The sequence below is a fragment of the Apis mellifera genome, linkage group LG12 (genome assembly GCF_003254395.2).
Source record: "Apis mellifera strain DH4 linkage group LG12, Amel_HAv3.1, whole genome shotgun sequence".
In the NCBI taxonomy this organism is placed as follows: domain Eukaryota; kingdom Metazoa; phylum Arthropoda; class Insecta; order Hymenoptera; family Apidae; genus Apis; species Apis mellifera.
This window is the reverse complement of record NC_037649.1, coordinates 7,133,962-7,155,806: the sequence shown is the minus strand read 5'-3', so window position 1 is coordinate 7,155,806 and position 21,845 is coordinate 7,133,962. Positions and strand designations below refer to the sequence as shown.

Here is a 21,845-nt window from a genome sequence, read left to right as displayed (position 1 = left end):
CGTGATATAAGCGTTACGTTCGAGTTGTACTCTCGAATTTGTACGTGTCCCTGAACTCGCCACACAGAATGGACACAATGGAGCTCGATTAATTTTTACTCGGATGATGATTCTCAATGACTCAATGGATCTTCGCTTCTTTCTAATATTAATGAATTCGTTTCGGATTGCGGATAGTGAAGAAAAAATTTGAATTTTAAATTGATGAAAAAAGAAAAAAATCGGAGAAGAAAAAATTTTTTGGAAAAGAAAAATGGAAGGACGAAAAAAAGAAAAAATGGTAATCGTTTCAATTTGTCGTGTCCTCGACAACTTGTAACGAAAATGTATAATTCATAATCCGATGATCTTTTGACCGTGTATACAAAGGTTCAAAGATTAGTTATAAACCGATCGATAATTTATTCGTTTCGAGTTATTTATTTATTCATATCGCTTTAAAAAGGAAGTGGAGAGAGAAAATAATTTCTTCCACGGAGAGAAAAAAAAGAAATAGTCGCGTATCGACCGTCCGTCGAACACGTTCCTCCTCTTCCTCCTCGAATTCGAATTCGCGATGCCCGTCCTCTATCCCGAAATTTCAAACTTTATCCTCGTCGTGTTCGAGTACATAAGCGTTATCTACAATATTCACGTCCCTTTCGTTAGTATATAAACGATTCCATTTATAAGAAAACCGGCATTTTGCATTAATCGAATATTCATAATTTAAATAAACAATCGTTGCCGTTGGAACGTGACTATCTCGTATTCCTCGACGTGTTGAGTCACTGATCACTCGAAGAAACTGTGAAAATATTCGAGGGAGAAAAATCAAAAGTTTCGCGGGAATTGCACGTTTCTTGGCGGTGAGTGAAGGTACGTGACGATGATGACGTTAATATTTTGCATAGGTGCTGGAGGAATCGGATACGTCGTCGGAAATAAGTTGCAGGAAGGATGCTTTGAATCTCGAGAATGGCGACTTCAAAACGTCCATCGAGAAGGCGATCACGAAACTTCCCAGGATACAACACTTGGTGAGTAATCGGATAATTTCTTACGAATATGAAATGTAATATCATTTCTTCATATATGGAATATGATAAAAATTTAATTCGAGGAATTGTATATACGAAATTAGACATTTATTACGTATTTATTAAATTGAATCGAAAGAAATGAATTACTTTTTTACAAAATATTCATTATAATCGAATTAAAACGATTAAAATTACGATTTAAATCATATTTATTCCGTATCATAATTTCAATTTTCTACAACAATTCGAACTTCATTAAAAAACCTGGATGGAATAACAAAATAATATCTCACGATGCGTATCTTGCTTCTTATGTGATACAAAATTCAATTGATACAAAGGAATGAAAAAAAAAAAAAATACAGGAAGATTAATTAATAATTTCGACCTTGTTTCATTCTCCTCTCCAACTTCTCATTAAGAAGCAATGAAGTATAAAATGATATTTTACAATATATATACAATTATCATTGTTAAGACGCTTTTAAGCATCTTATTATAACTCAATTAAAACGAAAGGAATAAAAATGAGAAAAAGTAAGAGAATGAAAAATCGTCGAGTCATAGAGAAATTACCGCTTCGGCCCGCTCATTAAAAAATAATCGGCTGGAGAAGGAACGATAATTCAGAGAGAGCGGAACGGAGGAGAGCAATTCTGTTTCTCGCCCGGAGTCGCGGTACATCAAAGGGAGGATGTGCCGCAGATTTATTCGTCAGGCATTTTTAAATAATTATCGTTCGCGATACGATACGATATACCGACCACCTTCTTTCTCCCGTTCCAGTGTCACGAAGCGGAGAAACCACCGCCCCCTTCGTCTCAAGAATCCAGATGGGAGTTTCCTAGAGATAAGCTTAGGTTACAGACGGTCCTCGGCCAAGGAAACTTCGGCCAGGTAAGGAGTTGGTCTTCCATTTCGCGCGGGACAGGAACATCTTCGAGGCCTCGAGAGAGAGAGAGAGTGGTTGTGATAATAAATCGTTGCGGCTGTAAGCGCGAAAATTCGGTTTGCGAAGCTTTGAATCGACCTTCTTCTTCTTCTTCTTCTTCTTCGTCTCGATTGAACGAAACGGTGTCGTTTCCGTTCTTACAAAATTTTTCCAATGCGTAACGATCCCTTGAAGATATATACGTGATATTGATTGTTGACGATCGATTATTGATATTATCTACGATGCTAAAAGTTCCTTCGAGAAATATAATTTCAGTATAATTCGAGGAAGCGATAATATAATGGATTTCGAATGTTTTTCTTTTTTTTTTTTTTTTTTTTTTTTTAAGTAAACGTTCGAGTTACTTTTAGTCATTCTCATTAATTCCTTATTGACTTCATCGATTATTTACATTGGATTTTATTATCGCGTAATTCATTCTCTTTTTCTAAGTAATTTATAAAAATTATCTTCTAATTGGGAAGGATTTAATTTGTTTTGTTTTAACGTTTGTAATAGGTTTTAATACGATTTTAATGGTCGAGAGAATTAAATGGGAAATGTTGTTTGAAAAAATTCTGTTAGATGATAATAATTCATTCGTTGCATAATAATTTCCACTCTGATATACCGTATACCACCAACTAAATTAATTAGTTTGAACCTAGTTTCGCGCAAGGGACTCAATCTTTATAATTAAAATCCTATTATACGAAAAGCGTAGAAGTGAATTTTTATTTTCTTAGGTCTGGAAGGCTGAAGCCGATGATTTGACAGGTCATCAAGGGACGACCCGTTTAGTGGCCGTGAAAACGGTGAAAGAGGGTGCTTCCGACCGTGAGAAGGAGGATCTGGTTCGAGAACTGGAAATCATGCAGCAGCTTGGCAGCCATCCGAACGTTGTCACTCTTCTGGGTTGCTGTACGGAACAAGGTAAAGCTCGTTCCCTAATTTCAATTCCGCTTCGATCATCAATTCGATCATCGGTTTGATCATTTTTCCTTTCCTAGCGACGAAAAGTTAAAACGAGCGGAAAAAGAAAAAAAGAAAAAATGCAAAATACAAATTGACATAGCGCTTAACACTTATTACTAGTCATTAAATCAGCCAAGTTAAGTGTCGTTTTTTTTGCATATGTATGTCCACATTATTAATTCACGTGTCATTTATTTTTGACCTTGTCTCGTTTGCTCTTGACTTTAGAAACGTCGGCAACTGTGCACGAACCGCCACGCTCGTTCGTTGAGATTGCAAAATGCACGGTGATTAAGTAATCAAGCTTCCAAGATGGATCTTCGTTCAATCGAAAAGTGACATTTCACGATACTAATCCATCTACGTCTTCCCGACAAACACATTCCTCTATCGAGGACGTGATATTGGATTCACGTGATAAAATCATGCAGCAAAATTTTCTTCCTTCCTTTTTTTTCCTCTTTCTCAATTTTATCTTCCTACTCTTCGACGCAGCCGAAAGAAGGATTTGCATTATTTGGAATATCGTTTCATCTTATTTAATCATCGTCGTGCGCTCACGGTTTGTGAAAAACACGAAGAATTACTTTTCTTTTCCACCAGATCGTTATAGTTTTCGAGAGGAATCGATATGTAATAAAATAAACGCTACGTTCGCGATCGCGAAAACTATGATCACGATAACTGGTTTCGATAGACTCTCAATTTTATCTCTTCTGGCTGGCTCATCTTCGATTATTTACGATTTCGTGTATTCACCATCCACCGATCGTATCGCCGTGAAACACGGAGTAATGCATATCGAAGACGTCGTTAGGGGATTAAAGAAGAGGGACAGAGAGATGCATTCCACGTCATTGAGTCACTCGATAGACATTTTTCTTTTTCTTTTTTTTCTTCTTCCTTAGACTCCGTCTTCAAATGATCGTGATCGTTTATATATATATATATATACACGCGCGCGCACACCCTATTGTTTCCCGGATAAAAAAGATCGAAGATCGATAGAAGATGGTAATGGTGTGGAAGAATCGGCTGTTTACGTGCCATCATCTACGCTTGTAATTGAGTAATAGGCATTGCGCACTGCCTCCGCGAAATTGGCATTGGAGGGATTGATGAATTTCTGATGTTGGTTGGACGATGGAGACAATGGTCGGTTGAATTGGATTTTTTAATTTGTTGCCGTTGTTCAAAGAAGTTACAAATAGGTCTATTTTATTTATTTTATATTTGTTTGTGCAAAAATTGAAAGATAGAAAGAAAATTAACCTTTTTTAATGGAATGAATCATCGTTTCGTTAAAAATTGGGTTAAAAAAAAAGGAAAAAGAATTACGTGGAATTCGTTTGACTCGAATTTTTATAACAGAATTATGGCACAAAATATTATATTTTTGCAAGTTCAACAGAAATCAATTACGACACATTATTTATTATTATGAGTGCAGAAGACATAATAATTTCAACAATTATTATTTTGAAAATTCTTAATGTTAATAGCTTTTTGTTTGTCTATGGGCAATCAGTGTCTGATTAATTGAGGTAATAATCTATTCATCGATACAAGATAGCTAAATAATCATTGTTTCCGACAATGATCGCAATTATCTTGATAAATTGCAATCGTGGTTTCCGTTTTTCCAATTGTCGATTAGTGCGCAGTTGCACACTCACGAAACTGCGTCAAAATGTATGTACAACGTATAAAAAAAAAAAAAAAACGAGTGAAAAAAAAATGACCACCTGTTTCAACACCAATAAACCAAGTTTATTCTCGAAAGTTCTTGCTGCATCGACGGATTTCAAAGAAAATCTTGGGAATATTGAATAGTTATTGGAAAAGAACATAAATAAAGAATTAAAAAAGAAATAAAAATAAAAAAATGAAATGATTTTTCTAATTAAGACCTTAGGAACGAAAGATCAAATGTTGAAAAATTAGAAGAAAAATAAATAAAGTCAGAATATAGAAGTTGAGGTAATTTTTTTTTTTTTTTTTTTTTTTTAATTAAGATGTCAAATAAAGAATCTCAAGAACACGTAGTTGGGAAGAAAAATAAATAAAATTGAAATGGAAGTTGATGTAACGTCTCGAATTAAGATGTTAGACGATGAAAATTTAGAAGGAAGATATATAATTACGGATAATACTTAGGAGCTTATGTAACGCGATTTTTTTATACAATGCAATTCTCATCTTCTTGCAATTCATTTATCACATCACGATGTTTTCGATGTGATCAAACGTTCTTTACAACTATTTCAAATTGAAATTTTACAGAATCGAACGAAGAATCATCTCTCCTTCTCTTCTTTTCATCCCACGACGGAATAATAGTTTATATTTTTTTTTTCATATGAAAAGAAAAAAAAAATTATATTTTAATAGGTAATTTAAATTTTTATGAAACACATCCTCCCCCGTGTATATATTATAATATATACAAAGAGTTGTCTAAATCGTACAATGCATATAGTCGTAAAATTGCATATGCACCTGATCGCACGCAGCATACTCCGTCTTATAACGATAAAATCCAATGGTTGAGACATCAAAACAGAAACGAGACAATCTCGGAAGTTTTAGCCGTGGCTCGGAGGAGGGAGGCCCATTATACGTCTTTCGTTGCAAGACTCTCGTCGGTATCGTCGCTCTCATCGTATAAATTTCCATACGTGTCCCCACGGCGAGGATCCTCGTGGCACAATACGTCTATTAAGTCGAAATGATCGCTCGTAGCGAGTTTCAGGGGATACACGTATGTATCGATACGATCAGGCCCTCTGCATGGACGTCGATCTGGATTTGACGTCGTTACGGCGTCCCATCGTTATTTATGCGCCGAGTCTAGTCCTTTTCCCCCGATTGTATGGTAATATCAAGTGGCGATCTGGTCTAGTAATAGCATAAAATTTAACCCCCTAGTGGGAAATAGCTTGATACGCTTGGAAAAATTGCGCGATCGAGTAATACGTATAGTAGGTGAGCGAAATTTATTGTATGGAATTAGCGATTCCTAATCTTTAAAAAGTGTCTCTCTTGAAGATTATTAATTATTTAATTTTGAAAAGGGGAGATTAAATTAAATTTCTACGCAATTGTACAAATTTCTACAAAGAGAAATTTGTGTAATTGTCATTAATCTCTCTATGAAAAATAATAAATAAATAATAAAATAATAAATAATATATATAGTAGGTGAGCAAAATTTATGGAATTAGCGATTCCTAATCTTTGAAAAGTGTCTCTCTTGAAGATTATTAAGTTTAATTTTGAAAAGGGGAGATTAAATTAAATTTCTACGCAAAGAGAAATTTGTGTAATCGTTAATCTCTCTGTGAAAAATAATAAATAAAACGAAAAAAAATTATTAAAATCTTGGGAATATTGAATAGTTATTGGAAAAGAACGTAAATAAAGAATTAAAAAAGAAATAAAGATAAAAAAATGAAATGATTTTTCTAATTAAAATCTTAGAAACGAAAGATCAAATCTTGAAGAATTAGAAGAAAAATAAATAAAGTCAAATATAGAAGTTGAGATATTTTTTTTTTTTTAAATTAAGATGTCAAATAAAGAATCTCAAGAACACGTATTTGGGAAGAAAAATAAATAAAATTGTATAAAATAAATAATAAAAAAAATTCATCTGTAAATTTTATCTTGGTTTTGAGATGGTTCATTTATTTCAACGATTATTGCAACAATTCGTATACATTGTACGGAAAGGAGTTTGAAAGGAACAGTTTTAATAATTGTGGACGATCCTCAAGGTCCGTCGAGGACGCGAAGTGTTCGTTTTAAGGGGGGGAGGGCGGGCAGCCCCACCCTTAACCCTCCTTCGAAGCGCGTAGAAGAAAGAAAACACGGCTGCGTGAAGCAAGATTTACGACATCTAAATTTCTGGGCCCCCGTATTTATCGTTTCGGTCATGGTGGGCACGTTCGAATTCCTCTTGAACGACGTTTTCGTCCTTTGACGGCCGCCTCTTGTCAAAAAGGGATCCCTTTCAACGAGCTAAAACGAAAAGGAGAAGCGTGTAAAGAGGCTCCATCGTTTTTTTCAAATGGATAGAAAAATATAATTTATGAACTTCTCTGATAATTATAGGATATTCGAAGAATTTTGATATTATTTTTCAGAAGAAAAATGGTAATAACGTCGAAATACAAGCATTGATACAATTCTTGTACAAATTAGGAGATAAATAATTGGGTGAAATACAAGAAACAGATGAAAGGAGACAAATTACCACGTGTTGTGATAATTATACGATGATATTATTACCTGGTGACAAATTTTACCCATTTCGTTGAAACGGCCTGCCGCGCCATTTATCTGGAACCCTATTAGTCCAAGTGCGAAACACGTTGGGATACTTGGATGCCAGGAATGATTCATCCGTAAATTAGCTTTGATCATTTTCTAAAATACGCGATTAAGAATATTTATAAGGATTTTCGAAAATGGAAAATTAATCAAAATTCCTCGTATATAACAACTTGCATAATGATGATTAAAATTACAAATACAATTCAAGAGTTACAATCACTTCTTCCACGCTTCAATAAAAAATTTTCTCAATTTTTTGGAAAAGATGATCCACGCCAATTCTCCTTTATCCACCTAACATTAAGGTTAAAATTTCTGTTGCTGTATTATTCGAGCGGCGGTTACCACTTCTCGCCGTGCAAATATTGTGACTCGACGATGCACGCACGCCTCGATTCGTGCGGAACGAAGCGGGGAACGCAGAAAAGAAACGCTCCTTAACAAACGAAAGTTATTAGAGGGAGGTAATGCTAGCCTAATATGAAAGTTACGAGCTCGTGGGGCCGTGCAGAAGTGGGGCCATAAGTTACAATCAGCCGGATACTGCCCACCGGGCGACCCGAAAGTGCTCCGGTTAAATTACCCGAAGGGCCCCGTGCGGGCGAGAGAGACGGCCCTTCGCGTCCTCTAATCCCTCCTCCTCCCCTCCCCCTCGCCGAGTTTAACGCCGATCGAACGCGAAACTTTCCAGATCGTCCCAATTAATTCTGTTGATCCGTGTAATTTGATAATCGTGGCCACGGTTTTTGTTCGCAGAGCCTCATTATCTCATACTCGAGTACGTGATGTACGGGAAATTGCTGGCCTATCTTCGAGATCATCGCACCAGGCAGGATTTCTACAATTTCAGCGAGGACTCAGCGGCGCTTACATCCAGGGATCTCACCGTGTTTGGGTACTGCGTGGCGAGAGGGATGGAGTATCTTGCGTCGAAAAAGGTGAGATCGCAATTTTGATAACTTTTGCTCGGTCTTTTTTTTTTTTAACTAAATTCGAAGGCTGTTGCATAGAGGAGATTGTTGTTTCGTTTTTGAAAAATTCTTGTATTTATTTAATTTGATATTTGGAATTGGAAAACTGAGAAACGAATTATATAAGTTTGCTATTCCTAGATAATTTTTTTTAATTTCGATACTCTTTTTTCACGATGAAGTATGTTAGTTTCGTTATATTACACTCTCGTTGATTTATTCATTTTTAATAGTATTAATAAACGCGAGCCGTTCATATTTTCAATATCCGTGAAATATTGAAAGTACGTGGCCGAGTTTTAAATTATTACCTCCCCCTATTTGTATTTCCATTTACGCTTATCCCCTTCTCGGGGCCGAAAATTTATTATGACCATGTATGCTCGCGTGTTCAAAGGGTCTTAGCATCGGAGCCAAAACGATACAGCGACAGTCTACTTACTGTAACATTATATCGAGGTGTATCGCCCCCGATGTTGTTACTTCAAGCCACGTTGATCTCGTTTCTCATCCCTTTTTCAATTCTATATCTCATCGTAGAGATATACCTCGAATCCGAGCGTAAAATTTCAACAATTAAACTAAATATCCGATACGTTATTTATCGTCGGAAGATTTTTTTATCCCGAAGAAAATTTACTGTACGAATACGAATTCTCGTAAGAAAATAAATTTAATTCTTTTATTAAGGAATATCCTTAATAATATTACGAACCCATCTCGTAAAAATAGAAGGGGAAAGGTCATAAATCAAAATCTCTTCTCGATAACCAAGCCACGAAGCTTGGCTTTTGAAAATCTTGGCTTTGAGATCGAATGAAAGTTTCGTAAATGGGATGCGAGCGTGAAAAGATAAAAAAATCCCTCGTCCTTCGAGGTTGCCTGTACGTCACAGTTGAAGGTCGAGAGTGAAAAAACGATGGAATGGCAAACATTCGTATTTGCGCTTCAAATATTATCTTAACGTCGTGAAGATTGGGGCCAACTTTTCATTTCGTCAGATGAATCTGTGTCAATGGGTGAGGGATCCATGATATTACAGACAGATAACAAAAATTTTTAACTCGTGTGTTAAAAATTTTATTATCATAAACGTGATAAAATTGTTCATTTTTTCTGGTATGAAAAAAGAAATAGAAAGAAGGAAAAAAATTCTTGGAATTCTCTCTGCATATCTTACACAAAGTTTTTTCGCAAGTATCTTATATAAAAATTTGTATGAAGATGTCAAAGAATTTTGCAAAGATCTTAATTTTCTAATAGAAATGATCTCTCGTGATTGCGAGATTAGGTATGCAAATTAGGTTAAAAATATATCTACGAGTTTGAAGCATGCTGAATAGGGAATGAGGCAGTTTCCAGTATTAGTCGTCGAATTTTTTATCTGCCGATTTTCGAAGCGAAAAATTCGATGAAATGATAATGTGACACGATTGAAGTGACACGAGCACGTTTATGGTTGTAACCTTTCACTTGACGCTTCAGATTCGCTTTAGAAACGTAAAATAAATATTTTTATGCATCCGACGACACTTAATGGACATCTTTTCCTTTAAATAATATTTCCAAGTCGAGGCTGTAAAATTTTTTTCGCCTACTTGTATCCTTGCTAAACTCTCGTGTTCGAACATAATTTTTCATTATATTATTTAAAAAAGAAAAAAGGAGAGGGGATATCGACATCCAATGACGTAAAAAAAAGAAAATGGTCATAAAAATTTGAATTATGTACTTTAAAAGATATCGAAAGTTAAGAAAAGTGTTTCGTCAAGTTTATGAGTAAGAGTCTTCTCCATATCGGAATGCAACGTTTCGTTTTCCTTCCGATGAATAATTATTGATCGTCTGCTGACTTCAAGAGATTAACTTTTGCGTTCCTCGAAAAACGATTAACGCTGACACGCCGGTAATTCGATATTCGTGAAAAATAAACCATAAACGATGCACTTGTCCTTGGAAGAGAATAAAATTCTTCCGATTCGATAATATTTTTTCAATTGCTCCTCAATTGCAATGGAAATAAACGGTTTTTTTTCCCTTTCTTTTTACATATGACAAATAAATAAATTAGCGAGTATTTGGAAAATTAAAAAAAAGAAAAAGAAGGATCGTAAAATATCTTATAGATACAGGAGGTGCAGCGATGGAAAATAAGAACGTAGCGGAGATTATAAGAGGGAGTTTTTGCATAGTATGAAAATTCTTGAGAAACTGGTTTATTTAACGTTTGATATGTATATATGCTAATTTATATAAGCTAGCTAAGTACCTGATCCGTATCTACTTCATTTCCATAATTCGCTCGACTGGTTCGTGCTTCTGTCGTGTCATCTATCCCTTATAACCCTCTCCAAGATTTTCTTTGCCGAAGAAAATTAGAATAACAAATCCAAGCGTACAGTTAAAACATTCGTGAATCACGAAATGCAAATTATTTTTTTTTTTTATGGATTTATATTGATGATTCAGTAATCGAATCTCTTTGATAAAAAAAAAATGAGTCATTTTCCTCTAATAACCGCCATTTTGAACGTATATATATTTATTTGATAATTGTTCGATCAAATTTACTTTCGATACATTTTACTTCTTTTTGGAAAATTAATTCGTTACTCAGATTCTTTGCAACGTTTCATACGAGTAGGATTCAAAATCCTATTGTTCTGAGGAAGAAAAAAAAGGAAACAATAGCGACGATATTAATTATTGAATATCGATTACAATTAGAATCGAAGGCGAGGCGAAAGAGGCAGAGGGTATAGGAAATATTTAAACATCATCATCGACCGGTTACGATCCACAAATCGATACGGCGTGGAATGCTCGAGGCATCGAAGGAAGTTTCGATTGGAATCAGTATCCGGTGTTGGTAGTTGGAAGAACGACTTAACAGCAACCGTACAGCAAGGATTTCGATTTCAATCAAAGATTATATATACGAGTTCGTAGAAATTCCTGCGAAGGCCGATATACATAGGAAATCCTTAATTGAATGTGGAAGCTATAGCTGATTCACGAACGAGATGAAATGATTTAAAGCCGCGAAACAGTGGAAGGTTTATTGGCTTAAGATGCTTAAATTACACGAGTGTCGTTTAAGTTGTCAAATTAAAATACGGATGTTATCCTCGACAAAATATTTATCTTCAAATACGTTAAATATTAATATTAACACGGATATTTCCACGCGAAGTGGAATATAATTTGCAGTTGTGCAATTTTTTGAATTAATTTTTTCGAAATATTTGAGCAAGTATTTTCGTAATTTTTATATAAAAATCCGTCCTTCGTGCTGTATTCGTGCAAGCTACATGTATTGGAGGAGAAAAGAAAAATACAGAGAACAGTTGGCTCTTTGAAACAAAGCGTTGTAACTGGAAAAACAATGTTTCTTTCTACAAGCATAATAAAGATAACAGTGCATGGGCAATAAAGATGTCCAAGCAGTTTCAGATTATTTATCAGTGCGACACGTATATAAAAATATTGCGACTTAAACCGTAGAATGTCAATGTCTTTTTTTCTTCTTCTTCTTTTTCTTTATTTCTTTCACTTTTCGTATTTTGCAATAATAAAGTATTTAACTCTTCGATACGCATCAACTTGTGACGAATATTCTCCGTTCTCAAGGATACTCATACACACGTTGCTCGCTCTACCATAAAATTTTTTTCAGAAATTAAATTTCTAAAAAATTGTAGAATGTTTAAGACTCGACATCATCTCGTTCAGTTCATCGTTGATCGTTCGAAGAATCCATTAGGAGAGATCTATTAGAGAACGGATTCATCATCATCTCAGCTACAATTTTCGACCCCTTCGATGGCTATATTATCCTAAGATGTTGTCAATGATAAATAATATTTCCATTCGGTTCAAAGATCAAGACGTTCGAGCAGCGTACACCCGCACAAGCGACACGGTTGCTCGTCACGTTTATAAATATCAACGACATGGTAGCACCAGGATACACGATAAATAATTTTACGTTACGCGAGGCTCGGCCGCGAAAATACATTTTTCATCCGACGTGAAATACGTTGCTCGCTAACAAAAACGCAGAGATACGACGACAAATGGAGTCGCGTCCGGGTTTTTCGCGCTCGCGCTATAAATCTAGAAGATGAAGTCATTAAAGGAACGTAGAGGAGCAGAGACGCTCGGCGTACATCCAGTCCGCCTTGACATTGAGCAGCCGCAAGTTCATTAGCATTGGCCACGGTTGAACGGGCCCATTCGTTGGATCTCTCGGTTGGCGAATTGATTATTTCTCCTATTATCGGCTTAAAAATAATCTTTCTTTCTTCGAGAATTACGGACTTGTATCGTGGTGGAATCGTTTCGTGGAAGAATTTTTTTTAATTATGATTAGAGTAACGAGAAACGCTTTCAATTTCGTATGGAATGAAATTGAATCATCACTTTATCACGAATTGAGATGAAAAAGATACTATTGATCTGTGAATAGCCAACAAGAGTTTGAAAGTAAACTCGTGTAATCGTTGAAATTTCGCTTGCTCGACTTTTTTTTCATGTTTCCCATGAAGAATTTCGAATTACCATTTACGATAACGCTTATCGCAACGAATGATCGAGCATCGTCTCGATTCTTATCCAAAACGACGCGATTAAACTTCACGCGGCGAGCAATTTCGAATGGAGGCGCGCGACGGGCATGGCCACGCTCGAACGTAAAATAAATCAAATCCAGCTTCCGCGGCGAATAACAGTACGACGAACACGCGATAAATCAGCTGCTGCGATAAATAATATGCAATAACGTGTCCGCTGCTGCTGTATTACGAAGCCAACAACGCGAAATCCGAGTGTCGTAAAGTCCAATCGTTCGGACATTGTCTGCTTCCGATTGTCGATAATGGACAATGATAATTTGCCTCTCTCTCTTTCTAGATTGATATTAAATCGAAGCCGTCATTTCCAGTAAAAAATATTACCATTAATCTAATTAATTGAGAAGGCGTAAAGATTGTTGGAATATTAAAGAAAACAGTTGCAATAATTTTTCATTCTATTTTCATATCCAAGAAATTTAATAATATTAAACCAAGTGACGCATAGTTTTCTTATTCTTCTTATTCTTCTCCCACAGATTATTCAATTATGAATTGTTTATCGGTATAAATCGATCTTAAAGGGTCAAAGAATTTTTCTTCGGCGGGGATTCGATTTCGCGCGTCCTGTTACTCGACACTACGCGCGTGATGGGGGGAGGGGAGGGGTACGGTTGGATGGTTGCGTAACAGAACATCCACCTGCGGTCACTAGCTTGCACGGAGGAGAAGAATGTTGATCGAGCCTGCGTGTTTTTATTCGATTTTGCAGATCATCCACCGCGATCTCGCCGCGAGGAACGTGCTCGTGGACCACAACAAGCTGTGCAAGATCGCTGACTTCGGTATGTCCAGATTCGCGGACGGGGATGGAGAGGTGATCGAGACGAGACATGGCAGAAACGCGTTGCCGATAAGGTGGATGGCGCCCGAGTCGTTGATCTACTCCCTCTTCACCACCAAAACGGACGTGTGGAGCTTTGGGATCTTGATGTGGGAGATTGTCACCCTGGGTATGCATATATAATATAATATAAATTATTTCAATTCTCTCTCTCAAAATTTGTTATTATTAAGAAGAATCAAGAAGATATTGTTTAAAAGTTATAACATGAATTCTTTCTTTCCCCAACAACTTTCAACTTTTTAGATTCGTGACAGATCTTCTAGATCTTTCTAGATCTGACATCTCTACAATCCTAATTCTCGTTTCAACGAATGTCGATATCAGTTCAGAAAGGATATTATAGAATCTTCTCCGGTTACGATATTTCTCAGGTATCAAATTGATTTCGTTATCAGCCTCGTCACAGGAACAAATTCTTGGTTTACAGGTTCGACACCGTACCCGGACATGACGGCACGGGAAGTGATGCGGAACGTGCAGAACGGTTATCGACTGGAGAGGCCTTCGCACTGTCGAAGCGAGCTGTTCAGAGTGATATCCAGGTGTTGGCACGCCGATCCGGACAGGAGGCCGGAATTCCAAACGTTGAGAAGGGATCTGGCCCAGCTTCTCGAGGACAATATGAACGGACATTACGTGGACCTCGAGAGTTTCGCATCCGAATGCACCGATTGAACCGATTCGTTTCGATTCGAAGCGAGAATCCCTTGGAAATTATTTATCTTCCATTTCGACGATCGATCGAGGGCGTCGCGCGTGGATCTACATCGATATCGATTAATGGATATTGAAACGACTCGAATACCTTTGAAATCGTATTCGTTTGTAAGGTATCGACACTTAATCGATAATTGTACGAGTGGCGTGATGTTTCTGTTCATGTGTAGCCTGTTGCTGGAGGAAAACTGTAAACTGGTTTCTTTTACACGCGATTTTTTTTACACGCTTTGACAAGGAAAAGCAGTCGATTGTGAAAATCTTTACGCAGAATAGGTCTTTGTATTTAAATTTTTGTTATTTGATATTTAAATATTCGTGAAGAATTGTTATACAATCCGTCCATGTTGTTCTAATTTTTTTTTTTCTTGTAAGGATTTTATACTTGGAGGAAATTTCTGACAGAGAGAGAGAACATCTGTAGATTTTATATATTGTAACTTTTTGTAAAAGTTTTCTGGAACTATGACAATGCCCTGTTCTTCGAAATATTTTGACGTGGGTGCATACGAAGAAAAAGTGCTAATACGTTGAATATGAAACTCGTGAAAGACGAGTTAAATATTAAAATATTTTTGCATGAGATGCAAAATGAAGAAAGGACAGAGTGGTTGCGTGAATGTTGTTTCGGCGTTGAAAACCAAGATAAAACGAATGATCTAACAATGCAAATATGAAAATAGAATAATGATATGACATGTACAGTTAAAGATAAGACCCGTGTTTCTTCGCTGTTTCTTTTTTCCAACGAGGAGAAAACATCTAAGATTCTTTTCTAAGTATTTCGTTTAGTATTATTCTAACGTATCTCCTCTCCTTGTTCAATCAATGCGCCAGTCGTCGAAGATTCGTTCCTATCGGTGTTTTTCGTTAATAGTTTTAACGATTTATCGATAATAAAGTAATGCTGTAAATTAAACAAAAAAAAAAAACATGCTGTAAAAAATGTAGAAACAAAAAAAAAAGAAACATCGTTTGCTCATAGATATGTATATTTAACGAATAATAATAAAAATAAAAAAATTGCTCGAAGAAAAGCTCCGATAAACGATCAATTGCACAATTGCAATCAAACATGAATCGAGTATCACAATGTATCAATCGAGCGATCTTCATTTTTGCTCAAAAATCGCAATCGTCGTCTCGTACGATAAAATTATCTCGTGATAAAATCATTTCACGTAGAAAATTAAATCAACATTTAACTTTATTTGAAAGAAATATAATGAATTTTATAGAAAACTTTGAGCAAGGGTGTATATCGTTTTATATGTGTATTATATATTTTTTCATATTCTTTTCCATTGTACATAAACGCATCACGTCGATCAAAAACAAAATCTTGAAAAAAAAAATAAATGCGATCTTTTTCTATCGTTCCATCATAGTTTATATCGATTATTGTAACAATAATTATTATTATTATTATTATAATTATTATTATTATAATAATTATTATTATTATTATTATTATTATTATTATTATTATTGTATCATCATTAAGCACGAACGTTTACAAAAGTTTCAATCGTCGAGTTATATTCTTAATCATTCTAGTCTTTCTCGATGCGTGTGGGGTGGCGATTGGTCCTCGAGCACGTGTAAATTTTATTAATTCTTGTGGATTGTGATATTTTCTTTTTTTGTGTCTTTTTCTTTTTTTTTTTTTCTTTACATGCGTATTTTAAAAACCGATCAAAGCCCCATCATTCGCGGTTGATTATTTTTATTAAGTTTTCTACGTCAACGTCGATTCAAAGTTCTCTTCGAGAATTTCAACCTCGCTTCCGATAATATCGAAGAGAAGTAATTATTATTTTATTTTAGATTTTATTGGAGACGTTGCTCTGCGATCCGATTGTATATACACTATTTTCCTATTTCCTCTTTTTTTTTTTTTTTTTTGCCTATTGTTCTTTGTTACACCCCCCCATCCCCCAAAAAAATACAAGAATATTGTATGTAAACTCAATTATTATAAGAAGTTTTTTTTTTGTCAGTAAACGTTGTCGTAAATCCCATACGAATTTTATTTCTCTTTCTTACGCTTTTATAAAAAAAAATTTCTTCCTCCCTGTCAATCTCTTGTACAGAAATATTTATTTTTTTCTCGAGAGGAATTTTTTTCCCCTCAAGAATAGAAGATTTCTCTCTTAATAATAAACTAGAGAAAAAAATATCTAAATAAATAAATAACTCAAGCCGTGGCAAAATCAAGATTAAAATATATAATTAATTAAAATATAAATAATTTAATTTAAACGAGAGATGCAGGCAGATAGAGGCAATTAAAAAATAGCTTTCGTTTAATTTAATATTCTCGAAGAAAAAAGGGAAGGAAAGTGTTTTAATAGAACATTTTTGCATTTTTCACGGGAGAAGTGCGTGAATAATTGGCCGAGAATGCAGATCTCAATTAAAGTCCCGGTCTCCCGTCGATTTAATTGCGAATGAACTTACGAACGAATTGTCACGATGATATCATCCTCTTCGTTTTCTTGTTTCTCCATTATTGCCAACTCCGTTTAACTCCACCGTGTTAATTAGCCTGCTTCCATCGCATTCCATAAAGAAAAATAAATGCATTCCAACACATCGATGCATCTTTGAGTTTGATTGAAAATACTTGTTTGAATGGAAATTAGTAAAAAAAGAAAAATTGTTAACTCTGAGCAAACAATTTTAATCAATTTTATCAATCGTTGGTTAATTGATGATAAATTTATCATAAATATTAATATTGGAAATATTTTTTATTCAAAATGGAAATGATTATTTTTATGTATTTCATAAAATAAACGTGGAAGAACAAGGAGTCAGAGTTATAGGAAATTTAATCGTATGTAAATTGCATTTCTACGTTTGAGATTATTTTTCTTTATTTTTTATTTATTTATTTATTTATTTTTTTTTTGCTACTTTCCGATAATTTATTTATTTGTAAGGAGAGATCTATTACAGTTCGATGATTGTCATTATAAAACTTTCACCTGTTTCTTTTTTTCATCTATCTGTATTATTTTATAAATTCGAACAATAATTACTCTCGTCCACGATATCTGACTTTCTAAAAAATAATTCCAAAATCTTCGTTCATAAGTATTTCTCGAATGATGAAACGAAGGAAAGAAGATTTATAAAGATCGAAAATAATAAATTCAACATTGAAATATTATCAAGGATCAAAGGGTTTGATTAAATAACAAAAATTGTTTTATTAACATTAAAATTTATTCAAGGATTATAAAATTATATACAGATTTTGATTAAATCAAAACTTCTTTCGGTCAATGAAAATTTTATCGTAATAAGAAGCAAGTCTAGAAAACAGGATTTCGTGAAATTCGATTCCATTACGGTATCTTCTCGTAAAATTTGCATAATTTAACTTCATCAGCGACCTTCGTATGTTTTATATCCTTCCTCTCGAGAAGTCTCGTAAGAAAATCAAAAGTATACATGTACGTATGTATCATTAATTGAATTCAAAGTTTACAAAGAGCGCAAGAATCGCAAGATTAAGAAGGAAAAGAAAAACTTTATACATTTAAAAATTATTGAAAGTAATAATGAACCATCTTTCCAACAAATACAAAATATTTAAGGTTCGTATCGTTCAACCAATTTAATTAGATCTTGCAAGAACGAAATAGAAATATATTCGAGGCGAGTAGACAACAGAAGTCATTGAAAGCAGAATGATCGTAAAGGAAGCATGTAAATCGCAGGAGGAATCGTGAAACGTTTCCAATCATCCCCAAGAACTGTCAGCGAGAATTGCGTGGACGGCATATGAACGTTCTGCAAGGTTGTCCTCGATCCTCGGAGCTATCCTACGTCGCACGGGTATCGGGAGGATAAGGATCGTTATCGTAAATTGGATCGCATTCCGGAAATCTTGAAACAGCCGTAAAACGTCGAGACTTGTTTACAGTGAAGGGTAGTCCAACGATCGATCAAGAATGAGATTTAACTTTGATAGGAAAATTCGTGTAAATTTTATTTCTTATTTGTAAAGTGTAAAATAGTAGATTTAAATGTAAAAAAGTGTAAAAAAGTGTAAAAGTAGATTTAATGGAATTAAAATTTAAAAGAAATAAGTAAGATATACGCTGGATTTATTAAAGAAATTTATTCATAATGGATTAAAATTTTAGAATTATCTTAAAATTGACATATTATTTTAATTTAAATTTGAGAGTATATAAAAAAATTTAGATTTATAGACAGAATATTATTTATATTATCTCTAAAATTTAAGATCGTGAAACAATCAACAATATTTTCTATTAGAAAATTTTATTATAATTATTTATTTTAATTATGAATTAAAAGTAAAATCGCAACGATGCGTTCCACTTTCGTTTGTGTTCAATTGAAAATTCTATCTTATACTAATTAATGCTACTTTTTCTTTTTTATAGAAATACTAACGAGCCGGTAACCCACATTTTTTACAACGAGCACGTTTCACTTCATCGAAATAATGTCAAGAATGCTTCAAAAAAAATCAACACGTCTTTGGCTGTGGCTATCAACACTAATCCCTGGATTGTTTTGGATAATTTGGTGATAATTCGCAACGAAAAAATGGGAAAACCAGCGAAGAAATGAAAGACAGAAAACAGAAGAGCAAGATTGTGTGAAATAAAATATATAAAATGTAACAATAAAATGTATACAAATTGTATATATATAATTGAAATAAAACAAAATTATAAAAGGATTTATAAGATTATTTATTAATCATTTCCTATTTTCCAAAATTCCTATAATCCTATACATTCCAAATCTGAAATAACAAACTACAATTTTCACTAATAGAAAAATCGAAATCCTAGCCAGATATAGAATAAATAACCACAATAACAAAAATTCATCACATTAATTAACATATTCCCATCTTATAAAAGATGTGCCTAAATTAACGCAAGATTTGAATTTACCGCCATTCTTGCATTCAGTTGTTGCCAACCCTGAAAAAAGAACAGTTTGACTCTTGAGAGTTTAGGTTAGTGAAAATGAAGTGTTATACGATACAACAACGTGGAATGGATTATTAATCAATAAAAAGTGGATGCAAGTTTTTTGAGCAAAATAATCCTAACCGATGAAGTACATTTTTACCACAATGGCTTTGTTAATCGCCAAAATTGCCGTGCTGGGGATCGGAGAACCTACGTGTGATTAGCGAAAAACAAATGCACCTACAATGTGTCAATGTTTGGTGCGGATATTGGACAAGAAACATCATGGGACAATATTTTTTCGAGAATTTGGACGAAAAACTTAGAAACCTTCGCCTCTGTTAAAATTTTTACATGCCACCTCTTTAGATATCATATTCTCCTGTTAAAAAGTCGAAAATTTGGACGAGAAACTTAGAAACCTTCGCCTCTGTTAAAATTTTTACGTGCCACCTCTTTACATATCATATTCTCCTGTTAAAAAGTCGAAAATTTGGTCGAGAAACTTAGAAACCTTCGCCTCTGTTAAAATTTTTTAGTGCCACCTCTTTAGATATCATGTTCTCCTGTTAAAAAGTCGAAAATTTGGACGAGAAACTTAGAAACCTTCGCCTCTGTTAAAATTTTTACGTGCCACCTCTTTAGATATCATATTCTCCTGTTAGAAAGTCGAAAATTTGGACGAGAAACTTAGAAACCTTCGCCTCTGTTAAAATTTTTAGTGCCACCTCTTTAATATCATATTCTCCTGTTAAAAAGTCGAAAATTTGGACGAGAAACTTAGAAACCTTCGCCTCTGTTAAAATTTTTAGTGCCACCTCTTTAGATATCATATTCTCCTGTTAAAAAGTCGAAAATTTGGACGAGAAACTTAGAAACCTTCGCTCTGTTAAAATTTTTAGTGCCACCTCTTTAGATATCATATTCTCCTGTTAAAAAGTCGAAAATTTGGACGAGAAACTTAGAAACCTTCGCCTCTGTTAAAATTTTTAGTGCCACCTCTTTAATATCATATTCTCCTGTTAAAAAGTCGAAAATTTGGACGAGAAACTTAGAAACCTTCGCTCTGTTAAAATTTTTAGTGCCACCTCTTTAGATATCATATTCTCCTGTTAAAAAGTCGAAAATTTGGACGAGAAACTTAGAAACCTTCGCCTCTGTTAAAATTTTTAGTGCCACCTCTTTACATATCATATTCTCCTGTTAAAAAGTCGAAAATTTGGACGAGAAACTTAGAAACCTTGCCTCTGTTAAATTTTTTAGTGCCACCTCTTTAGATATCATATTCTCCTGTTAAAAAGTCGAAAATTTGGACGAGAAACTTAGAAACCTTCGCCTCTGTTAAAATTTTTAGTGCCACCTCTTTAGATATCATATTCTCCTGTTAAAAAGTCGAAAATTTGGACGAGAAACTTAGAAACCTTCGCCTCTGTTAAAATTTTTAGTGCCACCTCTTTAATATCATATTCTCCTGTTAAAAAGTCGAAAATTTGGACGAGAAACTTAGAAACCTTCGCCTCTGTTAAAATTTTTAGTGCCACCTCTTTACATATCATATTCTCCTGTTAAAAAGTCGAAAATTTGGACGAGAAACTTAGAAACCTTCGCCTCTGTTAAAATTTTTAGTGCCACCTCTTTACATATCATATTCTCCTGTTAAAAAGTCGAAAATTTGGACGAGAAACTTAGAAACCTTCGCCTCTGTTAAAATTTTTAGTGCCACCTCTTTAATATCATATTCTCCTGTTAAAAAGTCGAAAATTTGGACGAGAAACTTAGAAACCTTCGCCTCTGTTAAAATTTTTAGTGCCACCTCTTTAGATATCATATTCTCCTGTTAAAAAGTCGAAAATTTGGACGAGAAACTTAGAAACCTTCGCCTCTGTTAAAATTTTTAGTGCCACCTCTTTAATATCATATTCTCCTGTTAAAAAGTCGAAAATTTGGACGAGAAACTTAGAAACCTTCGCCTCTGTTAAAATTTTTAGTGCCACCTCTTTACATATCATATTCTCCTGTTAAAAAGTCGAAAATTTGGACGAGAAACTTAGAAACCTTCGCCTCTGTTAAAATTTTTAGTGCCACCTCTTTACATATCATATTCTCCTGTTAAAAAGTCGAAAATTTGGACGAGAAACTTAGAAACCTTCGCCTCTGTTAAAATTTTTAGTGCCACCTCTTTAATATCATATTCTCCTGTTAAAAAGTCGAAAATTTGGACGAGAAACTTAGAAACTTCGCCTCTGTTAAAATTTTTAGTGCCACCTCTTTACATATCATATTCTCCTGTTAAAAAGTCGAAAATTTGGACGAGAAACTTAGAAACCTTCGCCTCTGTTAAAATTTTTAGTGCCACCTCTTTAGATATCATATTCTCCTGTTAAAAAGTCGAAAATTTGGACGAGAAACTTAGAAACCTTCGCCTCTGTTAAAATTTTTAGTGCCA

General features: G+C 34.4%; 1 protein-coding gene across 1 annotated transcript in view; it reads left to right on the top strand.

Moving 5' to 3' along the window:
• LOC410369 (platelet binding protein GspB) overlaps window positions 1–16,453 on the top strand; it is a 172,550-nt gene extending 156,097 nt beyond the window's left edge. Inside the window, exons 3-8 of the mRNA XM_026444167.1 lie at window positions 894–1,019; window positions 1,809–1,919; window positions 2,703–2,889; window positions 8,023–8,204; window positions 13,581–13,821; window positions 14,143–16,453. Of these exons, the coding sequence (XP_026299952.1) occupies window positions 894–1,019; window positions 1,809–1,919; window positions 2,703–2,889; window positions 8,023–8,204; window positions 13,581–13,821; window positions 14,143–14,390 (1,095 nt within the window). The 3' untranslated portion in view covers window positions 14,391–16,453. The remainder of the gene's footprint in view (window positions 1–893; window positions 1,020–1,808; window positions 1,920–2,702; window positions 2,890–8,022; window positions 8,205–13,580; window positions 13,822–14,142) is intronic.
• Window positions 16,454–21,845: the final 5,392 nt, after the last annotated feature.